This window comes from Acipenser ruthenus, chromosome 2 (genome assembly GCF_902713425.1).
Source record: "Acipenser ruthenus chromosome 2, fAciRut3.2 maternal haplotype, whole genome shotgun sequence".
NCBI lineage: Eukaryota > Metazoa > Chordata > Actinopteri > Acipenseriformes > Acipenseridae > Acipenser > Acipenser ruthenus.
The window spans coordinates 39860807-39888768 of NC_081190.1; the positions used below are offsets into that span (position 1 = coordinate 39860807).

The 27962-nt window shown below is 35.4% G+C and overlaps 1 protein-coding gene across 8 annotated transcripts in view; it reads right to left on the reverse strand.

Moving 5' to 3' along the window:
* LOC117409499 (FYN-binding protein 1-like) overlaps window positions 1–27962 on the reverse strand; it is a 105462-nt gene that overhangs the window by 5277 nt on the left and 72223 nt on the right. For 6 of the 8 annotated variants that reach the window (XM_058995845.1, XM_058995825.1, XM_058995836.1 and 3 more), the window contains 13 exons: window positions 23558–23669; window positions 20896–20978; window positions 15188–15207; window positions 14646–14692; window positions 12903–13026; window positions 11019–11178; window positions 10357–10507; window positions 8154–8173; window positions 7626–7698; window positions 3748–3849; window positions 2288–2316; window positions 1436–1517; window positions 214–292 (listed from right to left, as the gene is read on the reverse strand). In XM_058995845.1, coding sequence (XP_058851828.1) covers window positions 214–292; window positions 1436–1517; window positions 2288–2316; window positions 3748–3849; window positions 7626–7698; window positions 8154–8173; window positions 10357–10507; window positions 11019–11178; window positions 12903–13026; window positions 14646–14692; window positions 15188–15207; window positions 20896–20978; window positions 23558–23669 — 1082 coding nt within the window. Of the gene's footprint in view, window positions 1–213; window positions 293–1435; window positions 1518–2287; window positions 2317–2356; window positions 3850–7625; window positions 7699–8153; window positions 8174–10356; window positions 10508–11018; window positions 11179–12902; window positions 13027–14645; window positions 14693–15187; window positions 15208–20895; window positions 20979–23557; window positions 23670–27962 lie in introns of those variants that run through there. The other 2 variants (XM_058995847.1, XM_058995849.1) reach the window with 2 other exon arrangements.

The window sequence follows — 27962 nt, forward strand, 5'->3', positions numbered from 1 at the left end:
CTCCTTTGAACTGTGACAGTTTTTCTCCCGACATATTGTTTCCTCAAAAATCTTCTAAGGTAAACCGTTTTTACATTCTCTTATTTTCTTGTTTTTTGTGTTTCTTTTGTTTATATCAACATGCTGATGTAAAGAACATAATTGTCCACTGAACCTAAACTAAACATTACTTAGTATACAGAACAAAAAATATATATCTTTTTATGTTCTTACTTTGAACTTTTTCCTGAACTCCTTCTCCTCTTTTTCAAATTTCTTCTGCTTTTTGGGGTCAGCTTTCAACTTCAAGAGACTAAAATAAACAAACAAATTTAGCATCTGAAATTTGCCACATTCAACTGTGCAATTTCATAGACAGAAAAGAAAAGTACAGCTTTTTAAAGCTGCTGACAGTGAGAGCTCTAAGGGCCTCATTTATGAAAGGGCACTAAATGTAGCTGTAACGTGCACCATAAATCGAAATTTACGGTCCCATTAACTAACAGAGAACGCATTAATTTACGTGCACACTATTTGGTTAATTTACATACCATAGCGTGCACACTACATGTATTGTGAGCGATATGTGCACGATAATGTCACAGACTTACCGTGATATAAAAAGCCCCAGCAGTCCAGGCGTATCTTTTGGTCAGTGGCTTATTGTGAAAGGTGGAGGTGGCTTACATTGACCGAAAATGAGCAATCAACAGACACAGCCCTCCACTGGGGACAGGCAGAGGCAACGCAAACTAAAACTGCACGCAGAGGAGTTAGAAATTCTAGTGGAGGAGGTTGTTTTAATTATAATACCTTCTTTGGTCCTGTGTTTTATTTAACCACCCTATTATTTGTACCAACATAATGAACTATAAAATAAAATCTAAGAAATTCTAACATTTATTCACAGGTAATTTTCACTGCTCTATTTGAAAACTTTAATGCAAGTAATGCCTCCATGATGCCAAATAGATTTCAGCCCAGAAAAATAGGTTTAAATAGTGTGCCTATCAGTGTATAAAGCCTGGTTTCCAAATGAACTAATTATCGCTCACTTTAAGGTACACACTACGATTATCACCCTTTAGTAAATACAGTATGAATTAAGCTCATCTCATTATTCTGAGCTGGGTGCCTCATTTAAATACATGTCATACATTACCATACACATTACATATTCATTCTGATTACCATAGTGTGGCACGATAAAATCAGTGTGCACCATAATATGCCCACTATTTTGCATGATAATGAATAACATTGCAATAGTAAATACGGAAATCATGAATGTGCACACTAATTGAAATTGTGGTGCATCATAATGTTTAGTGCCCTTTTGTAAATGAGGTCGTAAGTCTGTACAGCCAAGGCAGGTGAGGCTGGGCTGTATTTTACTGACACTGGGCTTGTTATTATTGTTGTTTGTACATTGGGTGGAGGATGAAAACATTATTACCTGGATGTTGGTGGGGGTGGAGGGAAATCATGTGAGTCCACATCATCATAGATCTCGTCATCTGTTGGTGCTGGTGCTTTCTCTGAAAAAGGGAAGGATGGCCTTAAATCAATACAGGACTAAGGATCAATCTCCTAGGTATACAATTTGAAAAATGAAAGAAGAAACAATGTTGAAGGTGATACCTTTTACTGAATCAGCATATCATTTAAAAATACACAAAAGTTCAAGTAATTTCCCTTTTAAAGTTTAAACTGTGGTCTTGAAAGCTTGTACACACACACATATATATATATATATATATATATATATATATATATATATATATATATATATATATATATTTACAAGCACTAAAATACTTCCTTGATAAACGGACAGTAAAAGAACCTGCAACCGATATTCTCTGATAATTGATTTGTTATCAATTATTCTACCTGAAATATCCTTTTCTTTTTTCTTTTTTCGTATATATATATATATATATATATATATATATATATATATATATATATATATATATATATATATATATATATATTAAACTCTGTTGGTTCAATAAGAAGTTTTAAATTCAACATTGTTTCTTCTTTTTTTATCACTGCAGTGGACTGTCAGCAACAAATACAATGATAAAACTTCAGAAAAACACTCCAGACTTCGACAAGAGATGCAGATTTATTGATGTCTGACTCCTTGAGATTTGCAAATTATGAGGTTCTGCCTCCCCACATGCTCTGTTGTGATATTGCCAATACCTATATTCAATTTCCCTGTACTGTAGGTGCATCTCAGAGTCAATATAACCAACTACACAGATTAAAATGAATGTTAAACAAAACATTTTCTTACCTTTTGAAAACTCAGTCGGTGGAGGTATTCTGTGAAATTAACACTGAATTACTAATATATATATATATATATATATATATATATATATATATATATATATATCAGTCATATAATTGGAATATAGCAGCATTTAATACAAAAAGAAAAGAGAACAAATATAGATTATGGGTAACAATTAAATGTTACAGTTTGGAAGAAAATTTTTATTTTAGGCTAAACTGAGCTTTGAAGAATTTGACTAAAGTAAGAAACCTTCTCTTAAACATTTGAAAAGGCTTCGAAAACTACAAACTTTATTTAATTAAATCATAATGTGACTGGAAAAACAGCCCTTAACAGAACATTCTTTAAATCAGACCCTAATGTTTTGTGAATAGAGCCCCATATATCTGCTTGTTGCTTACACAGATGCTTCAGGTCTAATCGCTGAATGTTTACTGTTTGTGGCATTGCAATATTATATATTATTTTAACCCATAATCTAACCATATTAATGAACTAAGTAAGACACATTCAACTGTATTGCAGCATGCATGTATCAACACATAACCAACTACAGTATATAAAGAATTTTGTTTCCAATTAGAAGACAGGCAACTGTGTAGTCTATTCAGAAAACCGACACTACTGATGAGAGCCTAACTGTAGTTATTAAACAGCAGCAGGACAGAAAGTGATAAGCATGTATTTCCTAAAAGACATAAGACTTTCATTTTCTATTGACACTTAGATACAGTTGTGGCTTTTATGATTTAACAAATGAGCGAGGAAACTTCTGTATTTCCTGTACAAGTTGATTATATCTTATGGATATGACAACTAAAAGCCAATGTAACAAAAATACTTGGAAACTACAATGGAAATGTAATTTAGTTTGCATTTAGATCTTGGTAGCATTGTACTGTGCATGCAGCAATCGTTGATAAATGCACCTCTTGTTCATTATGGCTTTGTTTGTTGAAGTTGAGAAACATGGGTGAAGCATTAGGATCTATTTTAATCTGAAATAAACATCAGCTGGTTACGTCCACAGAATACCATATACAATAGGATTTACCATCATCTCTGAGATTAACACAGAGTCAATGACATGTTTAGTGATGTGACTCGTACAATGTAATTTGATGCTATAGGATTTAAAAGATGCAAAAGTGTCCATATATACAACATACTCCCATAACAGTGGAGGTAAAACAGTTGTCTCTGCCAATGAAAAAACAGATTACTGCATATTTGTTTTGGTATATTTTATACTCTTACTTTCTTGGGCTAAACTTGAATGATTGTGAACTATTCAAGTAATAGAGGCAGTGTGCTATACCTGCTCTTTTACACCCATTAAATCAGAGTCTCCTTATTAGTGTAATTGAATTAATTACATTAGTTATTGTTAATCATTAGTTTCATTATGTTGTTTTGTTTGTTTGTTTGTTTGTTTTTGTTTGCTTTTGGCATCTTACAAATGTTCTTCTACATTTCCCTTTTTGTCATCTTTGCCTTTTATCATCTTCAACAGCCCCCAGGACCAGGAGCTGGACTTTGGATCTTCCTGTGAGGCAGAACTTTAGAGCATGCACTTGGTTATCAATTGTAATAATAATAATACAAATAATAATGTACCCCCAACATTACAGACTAAGACTAATTCCGTCAAGGATTAGAATTGACTTTACAATCTTATTATGTATGTTTAGGTGTATTGTTTGTGATTATAAGGTGATAACAATAAGGTGCATCAAGTGTAAGGCTGTGTTCACACTGGGTCCATTTAGAGGGTTTGGTCTGCACTCAGTACGGTTCGGTACATTTTTGGTCCCGGTCAGAAACAGTAAAATTGTTAATCGTCCCGGTTTTGCTATTGCATTTTTTTTTTTTTTAAGTACAAAACTGTATCAGCATGCTCAGCAAGTTATTCATAATAATAGCAGAGGTGTCACTGTCGACCGTGACCGGGGGTTCCTAGGGGGCGGCGCACAATCGGCAGAGCTCTGCCTGGGTAGGGAGGGCTGAGGTCGGCAGGGGAATCCATGGATCACCACACACCAGCGACCCCTGTGGCCGATAGGGCGCCTGCGGTTCTGCAGTAGAGCCATCAGATCTGTGTTGCCCTCTGGTGGCCTCGCTGTGGATCCGCAATATGAAAAATGACGGATTGGCAGGTACACGTTTCGGAGGACGCGTGTTCCAGCCTCCGTTTCCCGAGTCGCCAGGGGGTTGCAGCGGTGAACCGGGATACAAATAATAATTCCAAATTGGGGAGAAAACCGGGGTAAAAAAACATTGGCGACAACTAAATTTAAACAGTATATAAAAATAATAATAATAATAATAATAATAATAATAATAATAATAATAGCAGAGAAATGTATTAGGTTGTGTGTTAGTGCCATTCAAAAATAATTATGAATTATTTGTTTAACCATTCTAAATAGGTTTATACCATATGTTTAAATGGTAATAGCTGATCTATTTTTTAAATCTGGCTTTTTGTACATTTAACATGTTTTGACTAGATGACATTATAAAGAAAATAATGAGTTGTTATCATCTGCAATAAATTCACCTGATGTTAATTTTTTTTGGCTTCAGAGTTGCTACAGCATCAGTAAATGAAAGAAAAAAAAACTCCCTGTTTTTTCACTGTGGAAATCTGGTAATCCTAAACTACATGGACAGTGCGAGAAACTGAAGCTCTGGTAAAAAATTTGGTCAGACACCACAATCTTGCCAAATTGGATAAAACTCACAAAAATAGTAAAATGTATTCAGTCTTTTCTCAAATTACTTAATGCCAGCATTAGGAGAACCGTGAAGAATTGTGTAAGCTGTATTATTCTCCTACTGTAGGCATTCAAGAAATGTATTCATTAAATTAGCGAAGTTCTCCCCCAGTGCTTTCTTCCACAGCAATATGTAAGAATCTAAAACATGCTATATTAAATACCGGAGCAATACATCAAGAGCTGACATCTTTCAATATGCCTTGCAGGATATTGTAAACATCTGGTTCACACACCATAGAAATGAACCGAGTTCACTTGAAAACGGCACTGTGAACACAAACAAACTCGGTCCTGAAAAAAACAGAAACCAAAAAAAAACAACTTTTGCTCGCATTCCAAACGAACTCGGTCGCTTTGCTCACAGATAAGTGTGAACAGCAAGCACATTGATACATTGTTTCAAACTAAACAAACCAGACCGAGCCTGTTTGAAACGGACCCAGTGTGAATGCAGCCTTAGAGTTGATAACATTTCAAGATTGTAATCTAGCAAGGGAGACAGTTGATGCACCCTCTAATTATAGCGATTGGACTTGCAGTCTTAACGATAAAGCTGTTCAACTGTTTATAACAAAATGACAGTTAACCACATATAGGGCCTCATTTACTAAGCAATGGTAATTTGGCCAGAATTACAGGAGGAAAATTGAGATGACTGTGCTTGGTATTTCCCAAAGTGTCACATACTATTTACTAACTAATTGGAAACCCAACTGTATACATAGGTACCAGAATTTGAACTCAATTCAACTGTATGACGCAATGCTACAAGATTTATTGTTACAACATAACCTCCCAATTTTGTTAAAGCCAGAACTTACAGAAAAATGTACATTGTAACTATGTTTAATTACAACTGTGATGAATCTTGTAACATTATGTCAGTTGAAATTTGCTTCTAATATTGTTTGATCAATAAAGGTATTTAAAGGTTGTTTGGGTAGGTTTTTTTAGTATTGTCTTAACTCACTTAGTTTTATTATGTGTATCATTTTCATCCCAAATGGAACTTATGAGCTGAGTGTTCCAGGCGGTTTTATGAATAAAGGTAGGTATATTGTAAGATATGTGAAATAGAGGTCGGTTTGGGTGGGTTTTTCATCAGCACTATGGTGGTCTCGCCTATTTGTAATAAAAATAATAATGTATTTATTTGGCTGATGCTTTTTTCCAAAGCGAACTACAACTTGTTTTTTTAACATATAAATTTTGGTACCCATTTACACAGCTGGGTTTTTACTGAAGCAATTCATTGCTCAAGCGTACATCAGCAGTGTCCTGGTATTAAACCCAGGACCCTTCAGTGAACAGTCAAGAGCCCTAGCCACTACTCCACACTGCGTGCATGTATAATGTGTAGCTCTCAGGACTGCAACTCCAATTCCGAGTTCAACTGTAGGTCGGACCTGTTTTTTGTTTGTTTTGTTTTTTTTTGTTTGAGGTTAAGTATTTACATGTTTTGCTACATTTCTTTCTTCAGGTTTGGGGGAGGTGTTTCTTTATCTTAGGAGGTTTATGTATGTATTTATTTATTTATTTATTTGCTAGTTTAGTTAGTATATGTATTTATTTATTTTGACATTAATTAATTAATTAAAATACTATATATGTATTTGTATGTTTTCAATCGATTCATGTTTGTTTAGTAAATAAAATATGTTAATAGCCTAATAAACATGTGTTCTCAGTACATATATTACACAATAGGCTTCACGTTGTAGGACATGTAAATAATATAATATTATTTTAAATTGAAACTAAATTATTTCAGCATATTTTCTTTTTATCGTAGTCTACATACAATTAGCCCAAAATAAATCATAGTGTCGCATTGACACGTTATGGCTGTACAGGACCTTAAATCCTGGTCAGAGCTTTGTGAATAGCTTGTGAATGTATGGCAGCTCATTATCTGTGTTTAACATGCTGCTTTGCATACGTAAACACAATTAATTCAATGCAAATGAGACGATGGCACTGTTCTGCCCCTTTCATTTTGCATCCAAATCCTTGTCTTCCGCACATAATGGGAATAGTAAATAGGACGGGGACAGAACTGCACAGGTAATTATGTTTTGCGTACGGTAAATGCTTTGTAAATGAGGCCCATAATAATAATAATAATAATAATAATAATAATAATAATAATTATTATTATTATTATTATTATTATTATAATAAGTGAAGCTTTAGCTGATTATTCAGCATCATGTGGCTTAAGACACCCAACCAAAAAAAAAACAAAATCAATAACCACATTTGGAATAAATATGCCTAGGCACCACAAGGTGAACAAAGAAAAGCCAAATACACCTTCATTGACAAATAGCATTGCAATTATAGCTTTCTCTTTGAAATAACCTTTCTGGTTCATTACAGCCATAAAACGTAGTCCAGTTTCTGTCAATTCCTTCTTTGTCAGGTGTTATTGCTTAAATCGTCTTTCATTACCACAAGTGGTAACATGTTAAAATAGTACTGCAATCTAATCTCCTGTGGTTGAAGTGCTGTGGTTTTCCTTTTAAGGATCTTTGATAATCTTTGAAAACATTTACCTTACGTTCAAGTCGGGATCATCCACATCATTATAAATATCATCTTCTTCTCCAGGAGGAGGTGGTAATACAACTAGTGCAAATACAAATACATACATAAATACATGACTTACAGTTAAAAAGTAGTTAATAAAGTAGTCATTTATTAACTATATATATATATATATATATATATATATATATATATATATATATATACACTGTATATAAAGTTTGAGAAAAAGAAAAAGGAAAACTGCTGTGTACCAAAATGATCAATAAGAAAAAAGAAAAAGAAGAAAAGGATATTTCAGGTACTTAAAAACAGTGCTTTAAGAAGGACTTGTAGTCCGAAACGTCCTGATAATTGATTTGTAATCAATTATTCTACCTTTTTAAGTACCTGAAATATCCTTTTCTTTTTCTTTATATATATATATATATATATATATATATATATATATATATATATATATATATATACTGTAGAACAAGTATTATTATATGAAAAAAGAAACAAAAAAAATATTTAAAAAAAAACCCACTCACCTCCAGCACCAGGGTCACGTCTAACAAAGAGAAAAATGAGATACTTAAATATTTCTGTTTTGTTTATGGGATTTTTTTTTACAGGTGAGTAAAACTAACACTTTAAGTTAATTGTAAATACTACCATTTTCATCATTAAAATATTACCTTTCTTCAGTATTTTTTCATATTTGCACAGACAGAAATAAACTAGAGACACATTTGGGATGTTTAAATTTCATAATCCTTTATTTATTATATAGAAAGTGTCACTACTATTTACAGGGGTGTGCAATTTTTGAAAAAACTTCTTGTCCATGGGACAAGAATGTACTTGCCCCCTCCCCGTCGCACAAAACACATAGAAAAAAGTAGAATATAACTTGTAGGATTTTGGTTTTATTTAACAGTGAACACAATCAATCAGTTATTGATTAACAGGGGCGGATATAGCCTTGTAGCTTGACGGGTTCACTAAATTCTTCAAGATACACAAAAGGTTCCCTGTGACCCCACCTCATCTTAACAAATGTATAACATACCTTAAGGAAATGTTCCTTTCAGTGCAGTTTGGAACACATTTACTCGTAAATTTAAGTAACATACTAATACAACTATAACTAGAACTGCCAGGCAGTTTTACGGCTTCCAAGCTCAGTACCAGTTGGAAATATTGGCAAGCTGTAGCATTGCAGCACAAGTGTCAGCAACAGATCAGTTTTATGGAGCAGCTCAGTTTTATGGAGCAGTTTCAATTCAACATACTGGATTAGTTTATTATCTCACGATGCTTTATAACTTTAAACACCATAGTAACCATGACCCTGTCTACACACTGTAAGGAGTTATAAGCTAATTTTACATTCAACCTTAAGGAGAGGTCAAAGGTCGCAGGCAAGGTCATTTTTGGATAGATCACATATGGTTTCCTATATGTGTTACATAGTAACCATGCACTTTGTAAGGAGAAGATTTTTAAATGTTGTTAAAGAAATGTGTCAGGCGGCCATCTTGCTTTAAGCACAAACACCATTTTTGAAAAAGTCAATTGTATTGACACAGGGATGATGCTTGTCAACTTTGGAGTTAATCAACTAAACCGTGTTCAACTAAAGCGGTTTTAAATTTAAGAACAAAATGTAGGTCTAGCCACCATCTTGTTTTATGAAAGAACACCATTTTGCCATATTTCAATTCCATAGTCCCCAGGATGACGACTACCAAGCTAGGAGTTAGTTGGTTAAACGGTTTACAAACAGAAACAGTTTGATGTTTGGGTGCGTTTTGGTGAATTTGGTGGCAGCCATTTTGATAGTAAAATTTATTGCAGATCAATCGGTTCACTGGTTCCCAATAAGAAGATTTTGAAAAGTTTTTCCAAAAAATGCATCAGGCCACCATCTTGGTTGATGCGCAATTTATTTTTGCATCTTAACTGCAATCTACACAGGATGATACCTGCCAAGTTTCATGTTGATTGGTTATGCTGTGTGTGAACAGGAGCAGTTTAAAATAATAATAAAATATTGTACATAATCTCAGAATTTAATTTCTATCATTATAAACATATTTGTCAATCTTCACGTTTTAATAGTTTCACAAATCAATGGATTGTGCATGTCCAATAAATAAAAAAATATCGCTTCTGTTTAAATCTAGTAAAAAATGATCAGGTTCATGTATTAAGAAAGCAGGATCATGTATTTACTAATTTGCAAAAAACATAAATAATACCTTAAATTTAAAAGATTAGTCTGTGCCTTGCCAGAGGCTGGCTCGGCAGCCATTTCTCGCTTTCTTTGTAACCATAGTAGATCAGCTAGCCAATCAGAAGTGATAAGGGTGGGACGCAAACACTTTAAATGTTTGTGTGTAGGTGCTAGACTTCCACAATCCAGTTTTCAGAAACTTGCATGGCTCTTTCGAAATAAACCCGGAGTGTTTTTCTGGCAACAGAACGAACGTAGGAAAAACAAATAAATAAAACCTATTTGTCCAACGGACAAAATATAACGACAAAACTTGCTGTCCCTCACACCAATCTTGTTGTCTCTGTATTTAGATCCACCATCATGAAGATCAGATGTACTGTATAAGAAAATGTGAATCTGCTTCCTGTCAAACCCTATGCTACTCACAAAAACAACATCCTACCTGGGTTCAACATTTTGTATAAAATATGTTTGTTTTAAATCAGTGGTTCTCTGACGTAACTGTTCCTTACCTGATGACATCATCCTCCTGTCCAACATCATCATAAACATCTTGATCTTGCGCTGTGACTTGTCTCTGAGAGGGAGAGGTCAAGGCAGTCTTCTGTTGCTTTTTCAAAGTGTCATAGTCAATCTCTACCGACACTGTCTTGATGTAGCCATCTAAACCAAGGGAGCATTTAAAGTCATTTAGTCTTGGATTAATCCAAAACCACATCACAGCTCTGGCACTATAGAGGTGTTTCTCTCCATTATTAAATTACATTTGAAATATTACGGCCTTAATTCTGTTATGGTAATTTCATAGCTGAGAGAAAATACAAATGTATGCATTGAGCAATGAGATCTGGAACAAAAGTGAATATTATGATTGAGTATTCTTTTGTGTGTGCAAAAATATAGACATACAAACAATATGAGGCAATCTATAACATTAATTTAAATAAAATCATTACCTGTTAATTTTCCGTTACATTTAAAAGTTCATGAATTTATTAATCTTAAAAACTGGGCTCTTACAGAGGCATACTGGACAAGATCTACTATGATCCAGTGCACAGTTTGCACCATGCATTTCTAAAAAAGAAACCAAAACTAAACAAATTAAATACAGTTAAGGGCTGCTGCAAAATAATAATATTAGGTTATAATGTTGATGAGGACAGATGCTTACATGACCCGTCCGCTGATCTGCCAAGCCACTTCCCTTCAGGGTTTTCGGTAATGCGGATTATATCAATGGTTTCTCCTTGCTTTACAGTCAGTTCGTTCTTTGCGCCCTTGTAGTCCACTCTAGCTCTCACTTTATGAATTACTTCAATTGGGCCTTGCAACTAAAGGATAATTCACAAACAAACTTTAATTAGAAATTACAATCATTGAGTACTCTTTATACTCTAGCGCCAAGGCAATGTTTTCTCTTGCACATTAGCTGCATTATATACAGTACTTATATGTACTTACCTGAAATAACAGAGGTACAATTACAGTAACTGTGTAAAGAGATGCAAATGAAAAAAGTTCACACAGGGATTTCTGCCCCCCCCCCCTCCACACAGAAAAAATGACATACAGTAGACCCTCAGAGGACCAGTTCCTCAACCATGCGTGCAATGCACCCAGATAGACACTCATAAGCAGTGTGCTGGTTATGGAGAAGGCAAAATTACTGTACCAACAAATGTATTCAGAAAGGTGAATTCAAGTACGGGCAATTTTACTCTGAAGATTTTAGTTTTAAACAGAACACGGATTTCATTTTTTCCAAGCCAAACAAGGCTAAATGACAGCAAACTGCATGACTGCGTTTTATTTCAAAACAAGCACTACATGAACCCAGGTTTTCTTGGACGTTGAAATCTGTGTTTTGGCTACAGATTTTAATAATAACTTACATTTAGTCTTTTTCCAGTTACAGTACTGTTAAAGAACCATAACAATATGAATATTGCATCACTGTGCTGTATCCTTGTATTATTCCTCAAATTGAGAGTGTAGATAGCTGGTGTACACCATTGAAAACTAATGCACTTTTCAGGCTTACAAACAGCCTCCATTCCCAAGGTGTTCGTAGCTCCGAGGTTCTACTGTAATGCCTTTAAAATGTGCTGCCAACAGAGGAACCAGTTACTGAATTTTGTAAGTAAAATAAAGTCAGGTGGCAGAGCAGAAGCCCTGCTGCTGTAAATAGCGTGGCTGTGGGAATGTAAGGTTGGCAGTGATGGGGTTAGATTTGTCCAGGCCAACAATCAAAGGTGTGGCCCTTCTCTAATTAGGTAATTGATGCTAATTGTGGAGTGGCCACATGTATAAAAACAAGGAGAAATTCTTTGTCAGGAGAAGGGAATTTGGGAGAGTAGGTAACTAGGTAACTAGGTAACTGAGTGTGTGCTGTGTATTTTGGTAACCTGGTCAGTGAAGTTGCAGGCCCACCCTGACAACAGTGTTTGTACTGTACTGTATTGTTTTGTTTAAGCCTTTTATTTTGTCCACCGTGCCTCTGCTTGTTTGTTCATGTGTTTGTGGTTGTTAGTAAATGTGCACACCAGTGCTTTGCATAGTATAAACATTAAACAAAAAACATTGTAGTGTCTTTTCATTTGTGATTTCACAAAATGTACCCCAGAACAGAATAAGCATCACGCACATATCTACAGATATGCTTATTTTGTATTTAACTTTGAACAACATATACAAGTGCTGTATGATAAGTTTTCAAATGTATTTTTCAAACAATAACTTATCAGAATTCCTTGGTTTATTTATACTTAAGTTTCAATACATTATTTTTATTAATACAATGAATCCTAAAAAGTCAAAAAGTTTACTGTAGTCAGGTTTGAGTAAGTTTATTATTTTCGAAATATAAAAACCTATAAATCAGCATATATTTATGTATTATCTGTCTTGCTCAGTCAAGACACAGGCTGAATGAATTTTCGCAAATAATAATATACTTCATTATTCTGAGAATTTATTCCATAACATAAGTGACCAAATCAGGCCCAACTGTCAATGTATTTTATGTACAACTTCACTTGGTGAATTGTGTTCTTACCTTAAATCGTTTTTTTAAATCATGTTCCTTTCTTTCTTTCTCCTTCTGTTCCTTTTTCTCCTGCTCCAAGCGTTTCTTCTCCTCTTTCTCTCGTTTCTTATCATCTTTTGATTCTTTCGCAGACCTTATTAGAAAAGTTTGTTCAACAGTTAAGCAGGTAAGCATCTTCTCAGCTGAGACAGACTGAGATGTAGATATAGCTTTACTTGGCTGGCTGGTCCCAGAACATGTTAAGGTTGGGAACCAAGCCTCTGAAAATAGCTTACGTCTCACCAGCGTAACACTCAATAGAGGTCTTAGGCAGAAGCAAGTAAAGTCAAAATGCAGCAAAACTGATGTCACACTGTACATGGTAAACACGATACAACAGCCTTGATTTTGCTCCATTCTTAACCAAACTTTTATCTTACAATCCTAGACTCCTATTTGGCTATAATCGTATATAAACTCTCAATTTTATATAAATATTTGAAACCTTTCAGGTACTGTGCAATTATCAAGTGATATAAGGATCCTCTGAGTGTGCACAGACCCAAAATTAAAACGAGTTCTAGAAAAAGAAAGCCAGTAAATCTGTAGTTATTTTTTTCAATGCTAGCAGTCTGCAATTGTGAACCAAATAATCATGTTCAGAACAAGGATTTTAAAAGCCTCCTACTTGCATGTGTGTTTAAATACAGGAATGACAAATGAAGGAATGGTTGTTCACTTTTTAACACTAGAGGGCGATATCTGCTAAGCTTATAAGTTTGCACCATTTCCGAGGGGAACACCTATCAACAGGACTATATTTACGAAGTTTCTTACTATGCTTTTTCTGATCTCAGCACTTTTAATTATATTTTATATCTGATGTCACTTCCTATATAGCACGTAAGGCATAAAAAACAAAACAACAAAAAACATGTTATTCTGCCATTGTTTATGCATACCTGTGGTTTGAGAAGTGCACAACTCTGATAGAGTGTGCAGTAAGTGTCAAACTGTGATGCCACATCAAGCCTAATGTGTTAGTCATAAAATATTTTGGTGGTGGGCTTGAGTGAAGGACTATTGTACTTCCTTAAGTATTTTAGTTTTTTTTGCCCTGGTTTTCAATTTTAGATCTGATCATTTATAATTGTTTTCCCCCATTACAAGCAGCAGTGTGGAGTAGTGGTTAGGGCTTTGGACTCTTGACCGGAGAGTTGTGGGTTCAATCCCCAGTGGGGGACACTGCTGTTGTACCCTTGAGCAAGGTACTTTACCTACCTAAAAACCCAACTGTATAAATGGGTAATTGTATGTAAAAATAATGTATAATGTGATATCTTGTAACAATTGTAAGTCGCCCTGGATAAGGGTGTCTGCTAAGAAATAAATAATAATTACAGTATGGTGTTTCAGACAGTACGTTGCTATTATGCCCATCCAGCACCCTTTTCTGATCAGTATACCTCAGCTTCTCATCATTGTTTGCTTCCTGTTGTCTGCTAAAATGTTCACAGTTCCTTAAATACACATTATCGTAATATCCTGTTTCTGTCTGGGCACCCACTATCATATACATCTCAAACACCACTCAGTTTTATTATTGATTGAAATATAGCGAATACAACATATCTCAGATAAACTCAGTAGATTACCAGTGTCCTGATCTGGAATGAACCTATGCTAATCTCTACAGTTGTATACTTTAGCTACATCTAAAAACAATATCAGCAGCATTATTCACCATCACCACCAACAACAAAAAGCATTTACCAGCGTTCCTCCAGATCCTCATACATCTCTTCATCAATTGCATCATCCTTTAATAAGAAAACAAAGACAGAAATAAAAATCAGGGCTGTAATGTAAGTGGCCCCAAGGTAGCTAGATATTTGTATCAACTATGAACAGTTCATATGGTCCAATATGATTTGGCCGTTACTTCCCATGGTTAAACACTGCCTTGGTATATGGCATCACAGCAAAACCATTCTCAACTCATTGCTTTGCCATGTAATGGACAGCAATGGTGCAGGTACTTTAGTTTTACATATTTCTGGGTCAGATAGGGTAGGTTCTACTTTAAATAATAACTTTTCTTTATTTTTAATAATAATAATAATAATAATAATAATAATAATAATAATAATAATAATCTATTTAAACCTGTGCAGTTTTCATATCTGTAACACTTGCTTACCCACCATCTCTACTTTGGCCAGATCTTCTAAAAAACAGTATTTGTTTAGTTATATTATGTTATTATTTGAAGTTTTATATTGAATAACGCAATAAAAATAAGTTCATTTACATACCTCATTGTTGCCAGGATAGCCTGCAAATAAATGTACACATTGCAGTTATTAGAGTAGGCTGAGCAATTCAACAGCAATTTAATTGCTGCCACGATAATAACAAAATGACACACACAAAACACAATTACAATTGCACCACAACTGCAGTTTGAGATAAATGTATTGTTGGTTTTACCCATTTATTGTGCTAAAAACAACTGCAGATTGATCCAAGTTAGAAGTATTTTTCAAATGCAATCGTTGTTAATATTGTACTAAAAGTATATGTGGTGTTCGCAAAGTTCTTATGCAAAGCTGATATGGACACACTGAAACAGGCTAATGTGGCAGCACTGTTGCCACTGTTTAACCACTAACACAGTACTATGCAACGCATGCAGGAGCATGGCGGCTGATAACACTGGATGATCATACAGATCCCTGAGGTGTATGCATGGGTGTCGATCCTGGGGTGGATGGGGGGTATATACATATCCATTTTTTGGTCAGGCCCAGTTTTCAAGCTTAATTTTACTGTCATTATATATGTAATATTTCATCTTTTTGCGTCTCATCTTATCCCAGTAAAAAAAAAAAGAGTGATCCTCTAAAAAAGATTTAGTTTAAAATATTTAGTATTGATTTCAACCTATCAGAATACATAAAAAACTACGCATTCTAAATAAATGTAAATTAATTACGCATTTTCTACATAGTGACTGGTCATTTTACAGTGGTACCTACATAGGGGCTGGTCATTTTACAGGTATGCAGCGTAATTACAAGAGTAGCCTATCTCCTTCAGGATAACATCTTTTTAATTTCAGACATTTTTAAAAAAATCAAGAATTAATGAACACACTGCACGATGCGACCGTCGCATCTCAGTTTTTTTTTCTGATGTTTGACCTGCCCTGGATGCATAAAGTACAGCGGCAATGGGGCAAATCAATGACAATATGCGAAAACCTAAAGCTATGACACAATTTTGGCAAGAAGTTTATGTGATAATGTAGCGGCGACTGGGGAGATTCACGCTGCGAAGTGCAGCACATTTATTTTGTAGTTTTTCCTTACTGTGTTTTATTTTCCCTGTTTCTTTTTGCCTTTTCGTTTTTTTTATAATTTGTGAGCACCTGCGAGTGCCGGACTGTACCTGAGTACCTTGCCGTGGTATTCTCCGTTGGTTCTGGATACCATAGCTGGTAGCCAGACCACGGACCACAAGCGCCCTCTACGGGCTCAAAGAAATCAGTGCACCAGAGCACGAAAGAAAAATAATAAAACCGAGCACCTGTGTGGTGTTATCAAATACCATTTCTGTCTCCCGTGTCAGTGAATACCCGCACCCTCCCACAGATAATAAAATAAAACGTGATTTGGTATAATTTAATTAAAACACTATTATTAATAGATTTAAAATGAAATATTAGTTAGAGTGGGGTTACCACTGAATGAAAGCGATTTCTAAGGCTCTGAGCCGTCGGTTGATGCTCGTCTCGGAGGTTCCGGGTCTATCCATTTTTCACTGGACTTTACACAATGCCAAGTCCATATACCGCCACGAATTGGGCAGGAATGGCAGATGTAAAATGACTTTTAATTGGATAATTTATTTATTTTCTTTAAATTTATTGGTTCTTGTTTCATTTTCAGCAATCTGATTGGCCAAATTAGTATGCGTAGTATTAGAATTACAACACATACTAAAGTTAAATGAGAACATGTAGTAAATATTTGAAACGCATACTAAATAACGTGTTTTTTGACCCAGATGGCCTTCCATACAAAGATCTGCAAGCCGTCTAGCAAACGATGGTAAATCCAAAATAACATTTTTGTTAATAGCTACTTAGATCCTCGATTTATTAATAGGTTTGACGGCAATTTTTAATCTCATGTCTCATGGTTGGTTTATTGTTGTGTACAGATTCGGGCAAAATACTGGGTAAATGTATTAAATACTCAGAGAAAAATGTATCAAAATACCAAATACAAACTACTTTGGATAAACTGTATTTTAACTAAAAAATACAATTGTATTTGGAAAATACCATATCAAAATAAAAAATACCTAAATAAAACAAAGTAAGATTTTCATAGGTCAACCAGACAAATTTATTTTGTCAATAAATGAACTGAAAAAGTGAATAATGCATTCGATTCAAAAACTGGGCTGAGACCTGACAAATTAAATTCATAAGCTTGAGGGTTTTCTGCGCTTAACTTTCTACTTTAACTTGTGATTATTTATTTATTTATGTATTTATTTATTTATTTGAACGGAGCTTCAGTAATAAACTATAATGATTATTTGTATATTTGCCTGTCAGATGTTAGGTGTCTTTTGACTTTCTTCAGTTGATCTATTTATGCTTAAACATTTGCTTTTAGCATTTAACACATTGCAAATTTATAACAAATAACATGATTTAAGATAAAAGAGCAAAGCCAATACTTTTGATCATTAAAAGTAGTAATACATTTAACTGTATAATATACTAATACTGCATTGTTTTCAATGCATTAGTACATGGATGGAATTTGTTTAATTAAAATCAGCATATGATGTCCTTTAAATTTACGTCCTTGAAAAAGACCTTGCATTTTTTTTCCCCATGGCCTGTAAGAACCCTGAAATATTCATAATATTTATTTTCTGTTTTTCAGTTTTTTAAATCAATTACTAATTACATTTTATATATTCCAATATATTTAACATTTCTATTCTGTCTTTCTCTCTTTTAATGTTAACTTTAGTGGAGTTCGGGGGGTGTGAGCCAGGGCTTCGCCCCTTCTTAATTTCACCTGTCTATCATCATTGACTCCCTATTTAAACACAGTCACAGCTCAGCTCTTTCTCTTGCATTTTGCTTTTTCCCTCCTCCTCCCTCCTCCTCCTCACTTCTTTCATATGCCGCGTGCCTCTGTGTCGGTCCCCGCTGGGGGGATAGGGGGTCTCACTTCCCCGACCTGGAGTTCCAGTAACTCTGCAGGTTCTTCGTGTAGTCAGAGGGGACCACAGGCCACATTATTCTTTCACAGCTCATGCGCTATATCTTGCCTCCAGAAAGAAGGCTCAGTCTTACTTCCTTCTTTACCCTCCTGGGATGTGGCCCTCTTACTCTTAGTGCTTGAGTCCCATAACTAACAATTATTTGTGTTCTTTCAGATTCTCTTTTCTTCCTTACGTCAAGGCTTCGTATGAGCCGTTCCATCCTCTCAGGGTCGAACCCGGTCGGTAACTGGGACCCAGTCGCGAGGCTGAGACTAAAACGACTCCGAGAAGTCAGCGGACTCTGTGTTTCAAGGGCCCGGAGGCCATTAAGGCTTGCTTCGACTCCATAGGGAAGGCTCTCACGGTTGGAGTCCGGCCCGTCCTTTTCTCTCTCCCTTGTCTAGAGTCCAAACCTCCAATCCTAAACTGCAAAAAAAACACTCCCTTCCTCTTGCAGCCCTGGCTCCCACCCTGTGAACTTGTATTGTTTATTGTGTTTATTACATTGTAAAACTTAATCTATCATTCATAGTATTTATATTCTGTATTTTTTAGAATAAAATTAATTTAAAAATCTGCTTATTTACCATTTATGTCCTTTTCATTTGTTATTACTTAGTTTACTGACTTTTTTATTTTATTGTTGACAGGTATTAATAGTGCTCCAACAGATGACACCAGGCAGCTCGGCCACCAATGAAGATGAGGAAGATGATGTTGAGGATGTATCTGTGACTAATGCTGTTATGGAACTAACTGAACCTTACCAACCGGATACTGCTATCATACCACCAAGGCAAACAAGCACTAAAAAATATATTTCCAGTCAAAGTGGTTTAAAGAACTATGATACTGTTTCAAAACAAGTGATCTGTATTTCCTGTGCAAAAGCAACAGGTATGGGATTAATAAAAAAATGTGTGTATGGAATCTCTGAAATGGTGTTTGACGTCATCACACGCCTTGTACTCTCACTTGACTATTTACGAGGACAGACATATGAGGGGGCCCCCAAACATGAGCAGTAAATACAATGGCTGTCAGGCAAAGGTAAAAGAAAAGCAGCCTCTAGCAATATTCTTCCATTGTGTTTCCTACATTTCCAACCTGGTCATACAGGCCTCAGTATATAATAAACGATATTCACCAATAGTTTATTCAATCCAGTGAGTTAAACAGCTAGGTGTATTATTCAATGGATCAAGAAAGTACAGGGATCTGTTTAAGGAGATAGCATCAGACAATGGTGATAGGTCCGTCCAAATCCATCTCTCCTCAAACCTCAGTGCCAAACATGCTGGGTCTGCTCCAATTACTGGTCTGCTTTCAGCAATCGGAATGAGATGTCTGGAACATCTGAAACTGCAAACAGCCTGAAAATGGTGTTTGAAAAGGTGGGACACTACAGGGGATCAAGATGGCACTAAAACCACTAGCATTACTAGAGCAGCTCAACAGCTCTCTGCAAGCAACATCTTCAACTGTGCTAGGCATGCTTTCAACAGTAGTTGACCAGTAACAAATTAAAAGACTGGCGCAGTGAGGAGGCCTTCCGTGAAATCTTCACAGAAACAGCTGAGATAGCTGAGAGTCTGGATCTGGATCCATTGCAGTTCCCACGTAGAAGACAGCCACCACAAAGATACACAGGATATGCCCAACAGTACCACAGCTCCACAGTTGAAGAACATTTCAGGTTTCAATACTTTGAATTTATGGATTCGGTCCAGAGGAAATTATTGAAGAAATATGAACAAGAAGACACTGGGATATGAGCTGGAAAACATGCTTATCACAGGAACAGTCAATGAAGAGATATCACTACAGTTTATAGACCACACTAAAGCCAAAGATCTATATGAAGCAAAGACAGCATATAAAGCAATGTTGCCAGAAGTTCCCACATGTCTTCATGCTACTAAAAATCTTACTTGTTTGCCCTGTTACTTCATGCGAATGTGAGAGAAGCTTTTCAGGTCTGAGAAGACTGAAGACTTGCTTGTTAAGTACAATGACACAGGAAAGATTAAATTATGTATCAGTGTGTCATGTTCACAAACCCAAGATTGACACAAAACATAAAGCAGTGTGGAGTAGTGGTTAGGGTTCTGGACTCTTGACCGGAGGGTCGTGGGTTCAATCCCTGGTGGGGAACACTGCTGCTGTACCAAGGGTACTTTACCTAGATTGCTCCAGTAAAAACCCAACTGTATAAATGGGTAATTGTATGTAAAAATAATGTGATATCTTATAACAATTGTAAGTCGCCCTGGATAAGGGCGTCGGCTAAGAAATAAATAATAATAATAATAAAGAGCCTTTCAAAGGTGTTTGTAAGCATGTCAGAAATTCGCAGGAACATAATTGGTCGATTTGAGAACTAAACAGTGTAATAAGTTTGATACAGAATTCACCTTGAGTGTTCAAATAAAGGTCAAGTTCATTGACTATCATTAGCTTAAACGTGTACTAAATTGGTCAGAAACACACCATACATACATATTGCAATTTATTGACATGATTATTAATACTTGTCCCATCCACCCCCAGTCAGCTCAATGTAAGAGACCACAACTGCAAACAAAGATCTATGCCCCTGGGTTTATGTACGGTATATATGTATGAACATATGTATGTCTATATTTATATATAGTGACTTTGTGAACACCCTGTAATACAGTGTTTATTGTGTGCGTGTGCATATCACAAGTGAATCACTGCTCAGTATTACCATCTCCTGGCTTCCCAGCAGGTAATGGCGGTGGACTGGACATACCGACATCATCATAAGTTTCATCTGGGTCAGGTTGTACACTGCAAATTCAAAAATAAATAAAAGTATGTCTGAAAAACGAATATTTTGAGTACTTGTACAGAACAGAACAAAACACATTTATAAGAGTCCCTCATGCAATGGAAAACATTGAAATGATTCTGAGGGGCATTGTGAAAGGGTAGCATGGTGCCCGAGGCTTGCTACCCTGCAGGCAGGAGACCCAGAAGAGGAAGGCTGCAGTTTAAGTGCTGAAGCGCACTATTAATAAACCAAATAAAAAGACTGAACAAACCAAAAAAACAATACAAACAAAAAGCAACATGCACCCCCCCCCCGCAACAGCTATCTCAGCGCTAGAGCTGCGAGCAAAGCCCGCTACTAAAAAAAAAAATACACAAAATACAATTTACATGTGCAGGCTTCCGGCCTATCACAGACACCAATATGCCTCCAGAGATACCGTACTACAGAACGGCACCCAAATGTTAAGCTGTAATCCAGGTGAGTATATACATTGATCTGAATCTTACAATATAGCTAGTTCAACAATATAGCAAACACTGTCTGACCAGAATAATTCATACTTATAAATAAATGTACTAAATACAAAACAGGATATGCACAATTAACTGAGGCGTGGTACAACAAAGTTCAGATGGAAAAAATGATAAACATTGGGGTTAAAATTACCCTTCCCCATTGATAAGGAAATTAACACTACAGCACATGCTGTAACGTCAACTGCAACTAATTTAACAAAAGGTCTAGAATTGTATAAAATGTTAATATCTGTCAATTTTAACCAGTAATGGAAATATTTGTAAGTAGGCACTCAGTCAGCTATAGGTAAATCTTCAAACAAAGTCAATATTTCCTGGTAACTCTGAACATCATAATACAGGGGGTCATTGTTTTTTTTTTTTTTTTTACTAAGTCATTTGCATCAGGCAACAGATTCCCTTTGTCAGTTAGGGTGTGTTGGAATGCAACACTTTTAAGAACAAAAGGGAACCTTTTTATGGGTTACGTACAGTATGTGCAGGGCTCTTTGTTTTCTGTTTTTATTTCTGAACATGCAATATCCCTTTTTTTGAGCCGAGACTGTTCAATTAACAAGTTCATTTTCTATTTCATTGATAATGTAATTCAAAACTAACACAAACAGCGAGTGAAGTTAAATTGATTTAATGAAATCATAATTAAGAGGAAACTATTATATTTGCAAAACAGGTTATAACATTTTTGCAACGAGTCAATAAGATTTGAATTCCGGGAAAAGCAATTTACCTGAACTCACTTTTTGTTTTCGGTTTTAATAAAATAAGGAGCTGCCTTTTGTATTTTTACATTATCAATGAAAAACAATCATAGTCTCATTCAAGTTACAGGACAAAAATAAAAACCGAAAATGAAGTTCCCTAAGTATGTGTTAATTATGCTACGTTTAAACCTAATTGTAACATTGAAACTCAATTTAACTTTTAAGACTGTAAAGTTGCTATCCATTCTTCAAAGGGACGATTGAAATATTATTCTCTATATACAGCAGGTGCTATTTAAAGTGAGGATGTTCCTGGAGAATTTAGTACAGGAAGAGCTGACATCCTGCAGGTAACCATGGTGACCATGCTGCTCTTTCAGGTATGACACATCATAGGTGTAATTTACACGGGGGCATGTTCCTCTCAGTTTTTCATTATTTCAGATAGAATAATCTTTATGCATCCCACACTTTTGAAACCAAATTTACACCACTGTGATACATGATACATGATACATACTTATAATACATATTTATTCACAAAGCAATCATTAAATATCTGGTTTGAAACAGACCTTGTAGTGTTTTCAACCACCTACTGGGTGTTTCATGCTGAATTATTTTATATGTAAAGTATAATATGTGTAATTAAAAAGAAAACTGATAAGAATGCCTTGACCTTAATTATTTTAACAGAGGCAAATGACTAGATAATACACACCCCGGTTATTTGCGTAAACCAGATTATACAGCCAAACCATGCTGATACAGTGGAATTATCTTTTGTCATTATCTTTTCACATTGCATGAGTTTGATGTGTGTGAGGGTGTATCAAATTAGACTGCAAGTTACAGTAAGTGCTCTGATTTAACTGATAGGCAATTTGAGTCTCCTACAAAATGTACAACAAAAAACATTCTGGATTTAGTTAAACTGTGGTAGTGTCAGCATGTTGGTCATTGTGTGCTCTGACTCTGTCTACATACATAAAAACATGCAAATACTGTACTGTAACATGTGAATAAATGGCCTCTGGTTTCCTGTAACTATAGCAACTCGGCCTAGTGAAAAAGCATAACAACACATTATGCTCTGCTATGTAGCTTAGCAACATGACAGTGGTACACAGTTACTTAAGATGACCCCGGATACTCTGACTTTTGAAATCCTATGCGCTCACAGTGACAACTAGTTTATGTGGTTCAACTGCATTGAAACTGTCACATAACAATTTTCTGTAAGTTTTATTTAACAGTGTACCCTATTGAGGCAACATCTTTTAATGGCAGTTCTTTGAATAATGCAACAGGAACTCTGAAACTTCAAAGTTAGTAATCCAGTTGCTTCATACTCACACTGCAGCAGGATGACCCCGAGGCAGGCTTGGCAGAGAGGGTGTGGTCTGGACCCCAGGGTGGGAGGGAGGTGGAGGAGGAGCTACAGGTTTATTTATTCCAAGGTTAGGCACTGAAAGAAACAAAGATAATGAATGTAACACAGTAAACAAAAGCCTAGAATGCACAGGAGACCATCGCTTATCTGGCAACGGTAGTCCGAACTGCATATAATTTAGACATCTCTGCATGCTGGTGGCAGCTGTAGAAAACAAAGTGTATAAAACATCTAGAGCTGTATGTATTTTTCTCCAAAAGTTTATTAATGATTTTTTGATTTAATAAATTCTGATTAAACATGAATGTATCAATGGCTTCCAATAACTGATTATTTCAAACTGAAAGGAATTAAAAACTACATTAAGAGGACAAAATGTTTGTGCTAGACTTTCAAAAAGGTTATATTTAAAGATACATGTATGGTGGTATTACTCCAGATTATATAAACACAATACACATTCATGATGTAGTATTTAAACTAATTGAACTAAGTAACAAGCACATTAATACTTGCATTAATCCAAAATGCTGCTGCTACTGCTGTTGGTTCTGCGTATATAGTACATTGTTTTGTCTCTGAAAAGCTGACTTGATAGTTTTGTTTTGTTTTTGTTTGTTTTCTTTTGCATCCACAATGTTTTAGAATTCTTTTTTACATCATAGCCTTGTATTTAATGCATTATGCATTGTTTTTCACTGTATTTCATGTATTATGCATTTTTCACTGTATTTCATGTATTATGCATTGTTTTTTTGTTACTGTATCTTGTAAAGCACTTTGTGATGGTGGTCCACTATGAAAGGCGTTATATAAAATAAAGATTGATTGATTGATTGAAATGAGTAAATAATCGGGATATATTCCTATAGATTCAGGTTAAGTAACTGGTTAATGGTCTAACTTTGCATCAACATGATCCCTTCAGCCAGTCTGATGATAAGATGGTTATTTTTTTTGTGCTACAGACAGCTGCTGGATCTATAACTTTTGCAAAATAATGTTTCAGTTGCTCGAACTGAGCAAGCTGTATAGAAACCAAAACGGTTCCCTCCATATATTTTACATGTGTTGAAATAGTCGGACTGGTCCCTGACTGTCTCACCAGTGTGCTCCATAGAGAAGTTACACGTTATCATAAGCATCATCGAACAAAGTGAAATCTTAGTAAAGCATAGCTACTGTCTCATCAGTGTACTACACAGAGAAGTTACACGTTATAATAAGCATCACAGAGCAAAGTAAAGCATAGCTAAGGGGTGCTTAGGTGTGCTAAATAAACACTTGAATAGCCACTGGAGGAGAGTTGTAACCACCTATTTACAATATGTTATGTGCTGCCTGCTTCTGACTATGCTGTGTCTGTATTGTCAACTGGTACCACAAACCACACAATCAATTCCTTTATTTAACCAGGTATAGTACAACCATTGACAGCAGGTTCACGTTCAGTGGTGACCAAGCCATAGCAATGGCACAGTTTATGACCCCTTGTAGTTTCTTTATGCAGTTGCAGCATGAATCACAAATGTAAGCCACTAGTGGTCATATTGTCTGTAACACAGGAAATGAATGTACAGCTATGGCTAAAAGTTTTGCATCACCCTATAGAATTAACAAATTTTGCTTCATAAAGTTGAATGAAACCTGCTGAATAATGTTACGTTAACATATTCAATTACATACTTTGTAGTTTTCCATGTACTATAAAAACTGATACAAATTGAAAAATGTGACATTTCGAAAAAATAACATGAAATACTGTACTGCTATTATGGCTTTCGATAGATTTTTGCAATATCATTTTGTAGTTTTTTGTTATTATTATTGCTCAATCCTAAAATTCTAGCTGATGCAAAACTTCTGGCCATAGCTGTAAGTTGAATGTTTTAACACTTGTTTCACAGTGTACAATGTTATGAGTTTACTGAGTTTCAAAAGGTACATTTCAGGCTATTTACTATTAATACTAATAATATTAGTATTACATATTATATTTTTCTAGTTTCTTCTACACACAGTAAAATTCAATTGAGAGAATGTAGAGAGGGAGTGTGAAGTTCTATATTGGGCCTTAACTGTCTTGCAGAATGTGTCAGTTTTTGCACTCACCAAAAGCGTAAACGATCTGATAAAGCTTACAGCTGGCTTGGTGTTAAATTACAGCCACACCGTTGGCTAAATGTAGTCTTTTTTGATGATTAAAACACAAGCTAGTTTTTATATCATCACATAGTTAAGCAGAGTATGTTTAAATTAATCAGAAATAAAAAATGTAATTGTAATATTTGAAATAAATACAAAGTAAAATATAAAGTCTATTTTTTCCTGAGAATATATACAGTAGTTAAAAAGGTGTTTACCAAGATGGTTAAAAGTTTAAACTATTAATTCACAGCCTTGTACTGTACATAAGAAAACGTTCTGAACCATATCATACAAAGTACACACTTATCCAATAAAAATAGCCTATATTATACAGCATCCAGTATCTCCTGTTAGTGGACAGTCCAGTATTTCAAGCCAGTTTCACATACCTTGTAATTATTAAAAACAATGTCCAGTATGTATTTTTCTAACTCACCATTTTTTTACAATAAAAAGCCTGCATTCCATTTGTGCAGTACATTATATTAATGTTTGACTTAATGACTTAAAGCAGTTACTTCCGCAATATTACTGTACAGTAGATATATGGTTTAGAGCTGAGTCAGCCACCACTTATAAATGACACGCAGGCAATAAAAAAGATGCTGTCATTTACTGTAACTGGCACACAGGGAACGCAATGCAGAATTTACAAAGCATTGTAACTTACAGCAAAATCACATACACTTGTTCAGCAAAGCTACCATGACATCCAGCCACACTATGTGGAATATTAATGTTGTAATGTTATAAAAATTTCTATTATCAATCCGCTTCTCTTGATGAGTGTCACGGCTAAATGATATATAAATTGCATATAGAGATGTTGATTTATACCATTATTTATTAATTTCACTGCATTATGAACAATGCATGATAACTACTAGATCGTTATGACCAGCATTATTATCATAATAATAATAATAATACTATGAATAATGTAGCTTTTTTCCCGCAGGATGTTTCAAGCTTCCACCCCTTCTGACAGCACGCAACACCAGGTCCACTGGACGGTTGAGGAAACTTGTTCCTCCTCCAAATTATTGCGGACCTGGGGGATATGGATGAACTGGATAGACCTCACCAAAGAAATGTCACCATTTTCACCAGTATTACCGGTGCTCTGGCTGAACTTGGTATAAATAGCACGCTCCTGCAGGTATGAGATAAATTCAAGAAACTGAAATATCTGTATCTGCAGGAGAGAAAACACCTGCAGTCCTCCAGTCAAAGCTCAAGGTCCCAATTTCGGTTCTGGGAGGAAATGCACCGGTTAATGGGTGACCGGCCAGTGGCAGTGGCATCGGACCATTTGCTGGAATCCTCATCCTCCCAGACATCCTGTGAAATACCAGCCCCATCAATACAATATGGTAATTGCGCCAGCCATCGTTTACTTTTCTAAACTAAAATGTTTGATATTCATTTGATATTCGACTCACACTAACCCGACATGAATGAAAATAGCTGTGTCTCGACAACCACAGAAGCTAGAGTGCTCAAACCAACTGTAATTTAAAGGAGACTAATTGTGAATTGTTTCACAGTCTCTGTTTTACATGTGAATCCTAAGAATAATTTCTGGAAAATAATAACATACTGCACATATGCACACTTGGCCTCAGCCACGCGTAAAAGGGCTTTATCTCCCCAACTGCAGTAGCTAGAGCGTCCAAACCAACTTTAATGTGAAGAAGACCAATTGTGAATTGTTTCACAAGCTCTCCTTTACATGTGAATCAAACAAATAAATTGTGAAAAACAATAACATATCGCATATTCGCACACGGCCTACCTGACATGCGTAAAATGGCTTTATCTCCTCAATCACAGCAGCTACAGCGCTCAAACCAACTTTAATTTAAAGGATGCCAAATGTGAATTGTTTCACAGTCTGTGTTTTACCAGTGAAGCCTAATAATTTGTGAATACAATAACATATCGCATATACACACCACCGTCCCAGCGTCAATTAAAAGTGATTGATATCCCCAACCACAAGAGCTAGCTTTTTCAAAACAACTTTAATTTAAATTAGACCAGTTGTGAATTGTTTCACAGCTTCTGTTTTACATGTGAATCCTAATAATAATTTGTGAAAAAACAAATGGTTGGGGATATCAAGCCATTTTACGCATGTCAGGCTAAGTGTGTGCGCATATGGGATATGTTTTGTTTTTCACATATTATTCTTAGTATTCACATGTAAAACAAAAGCTG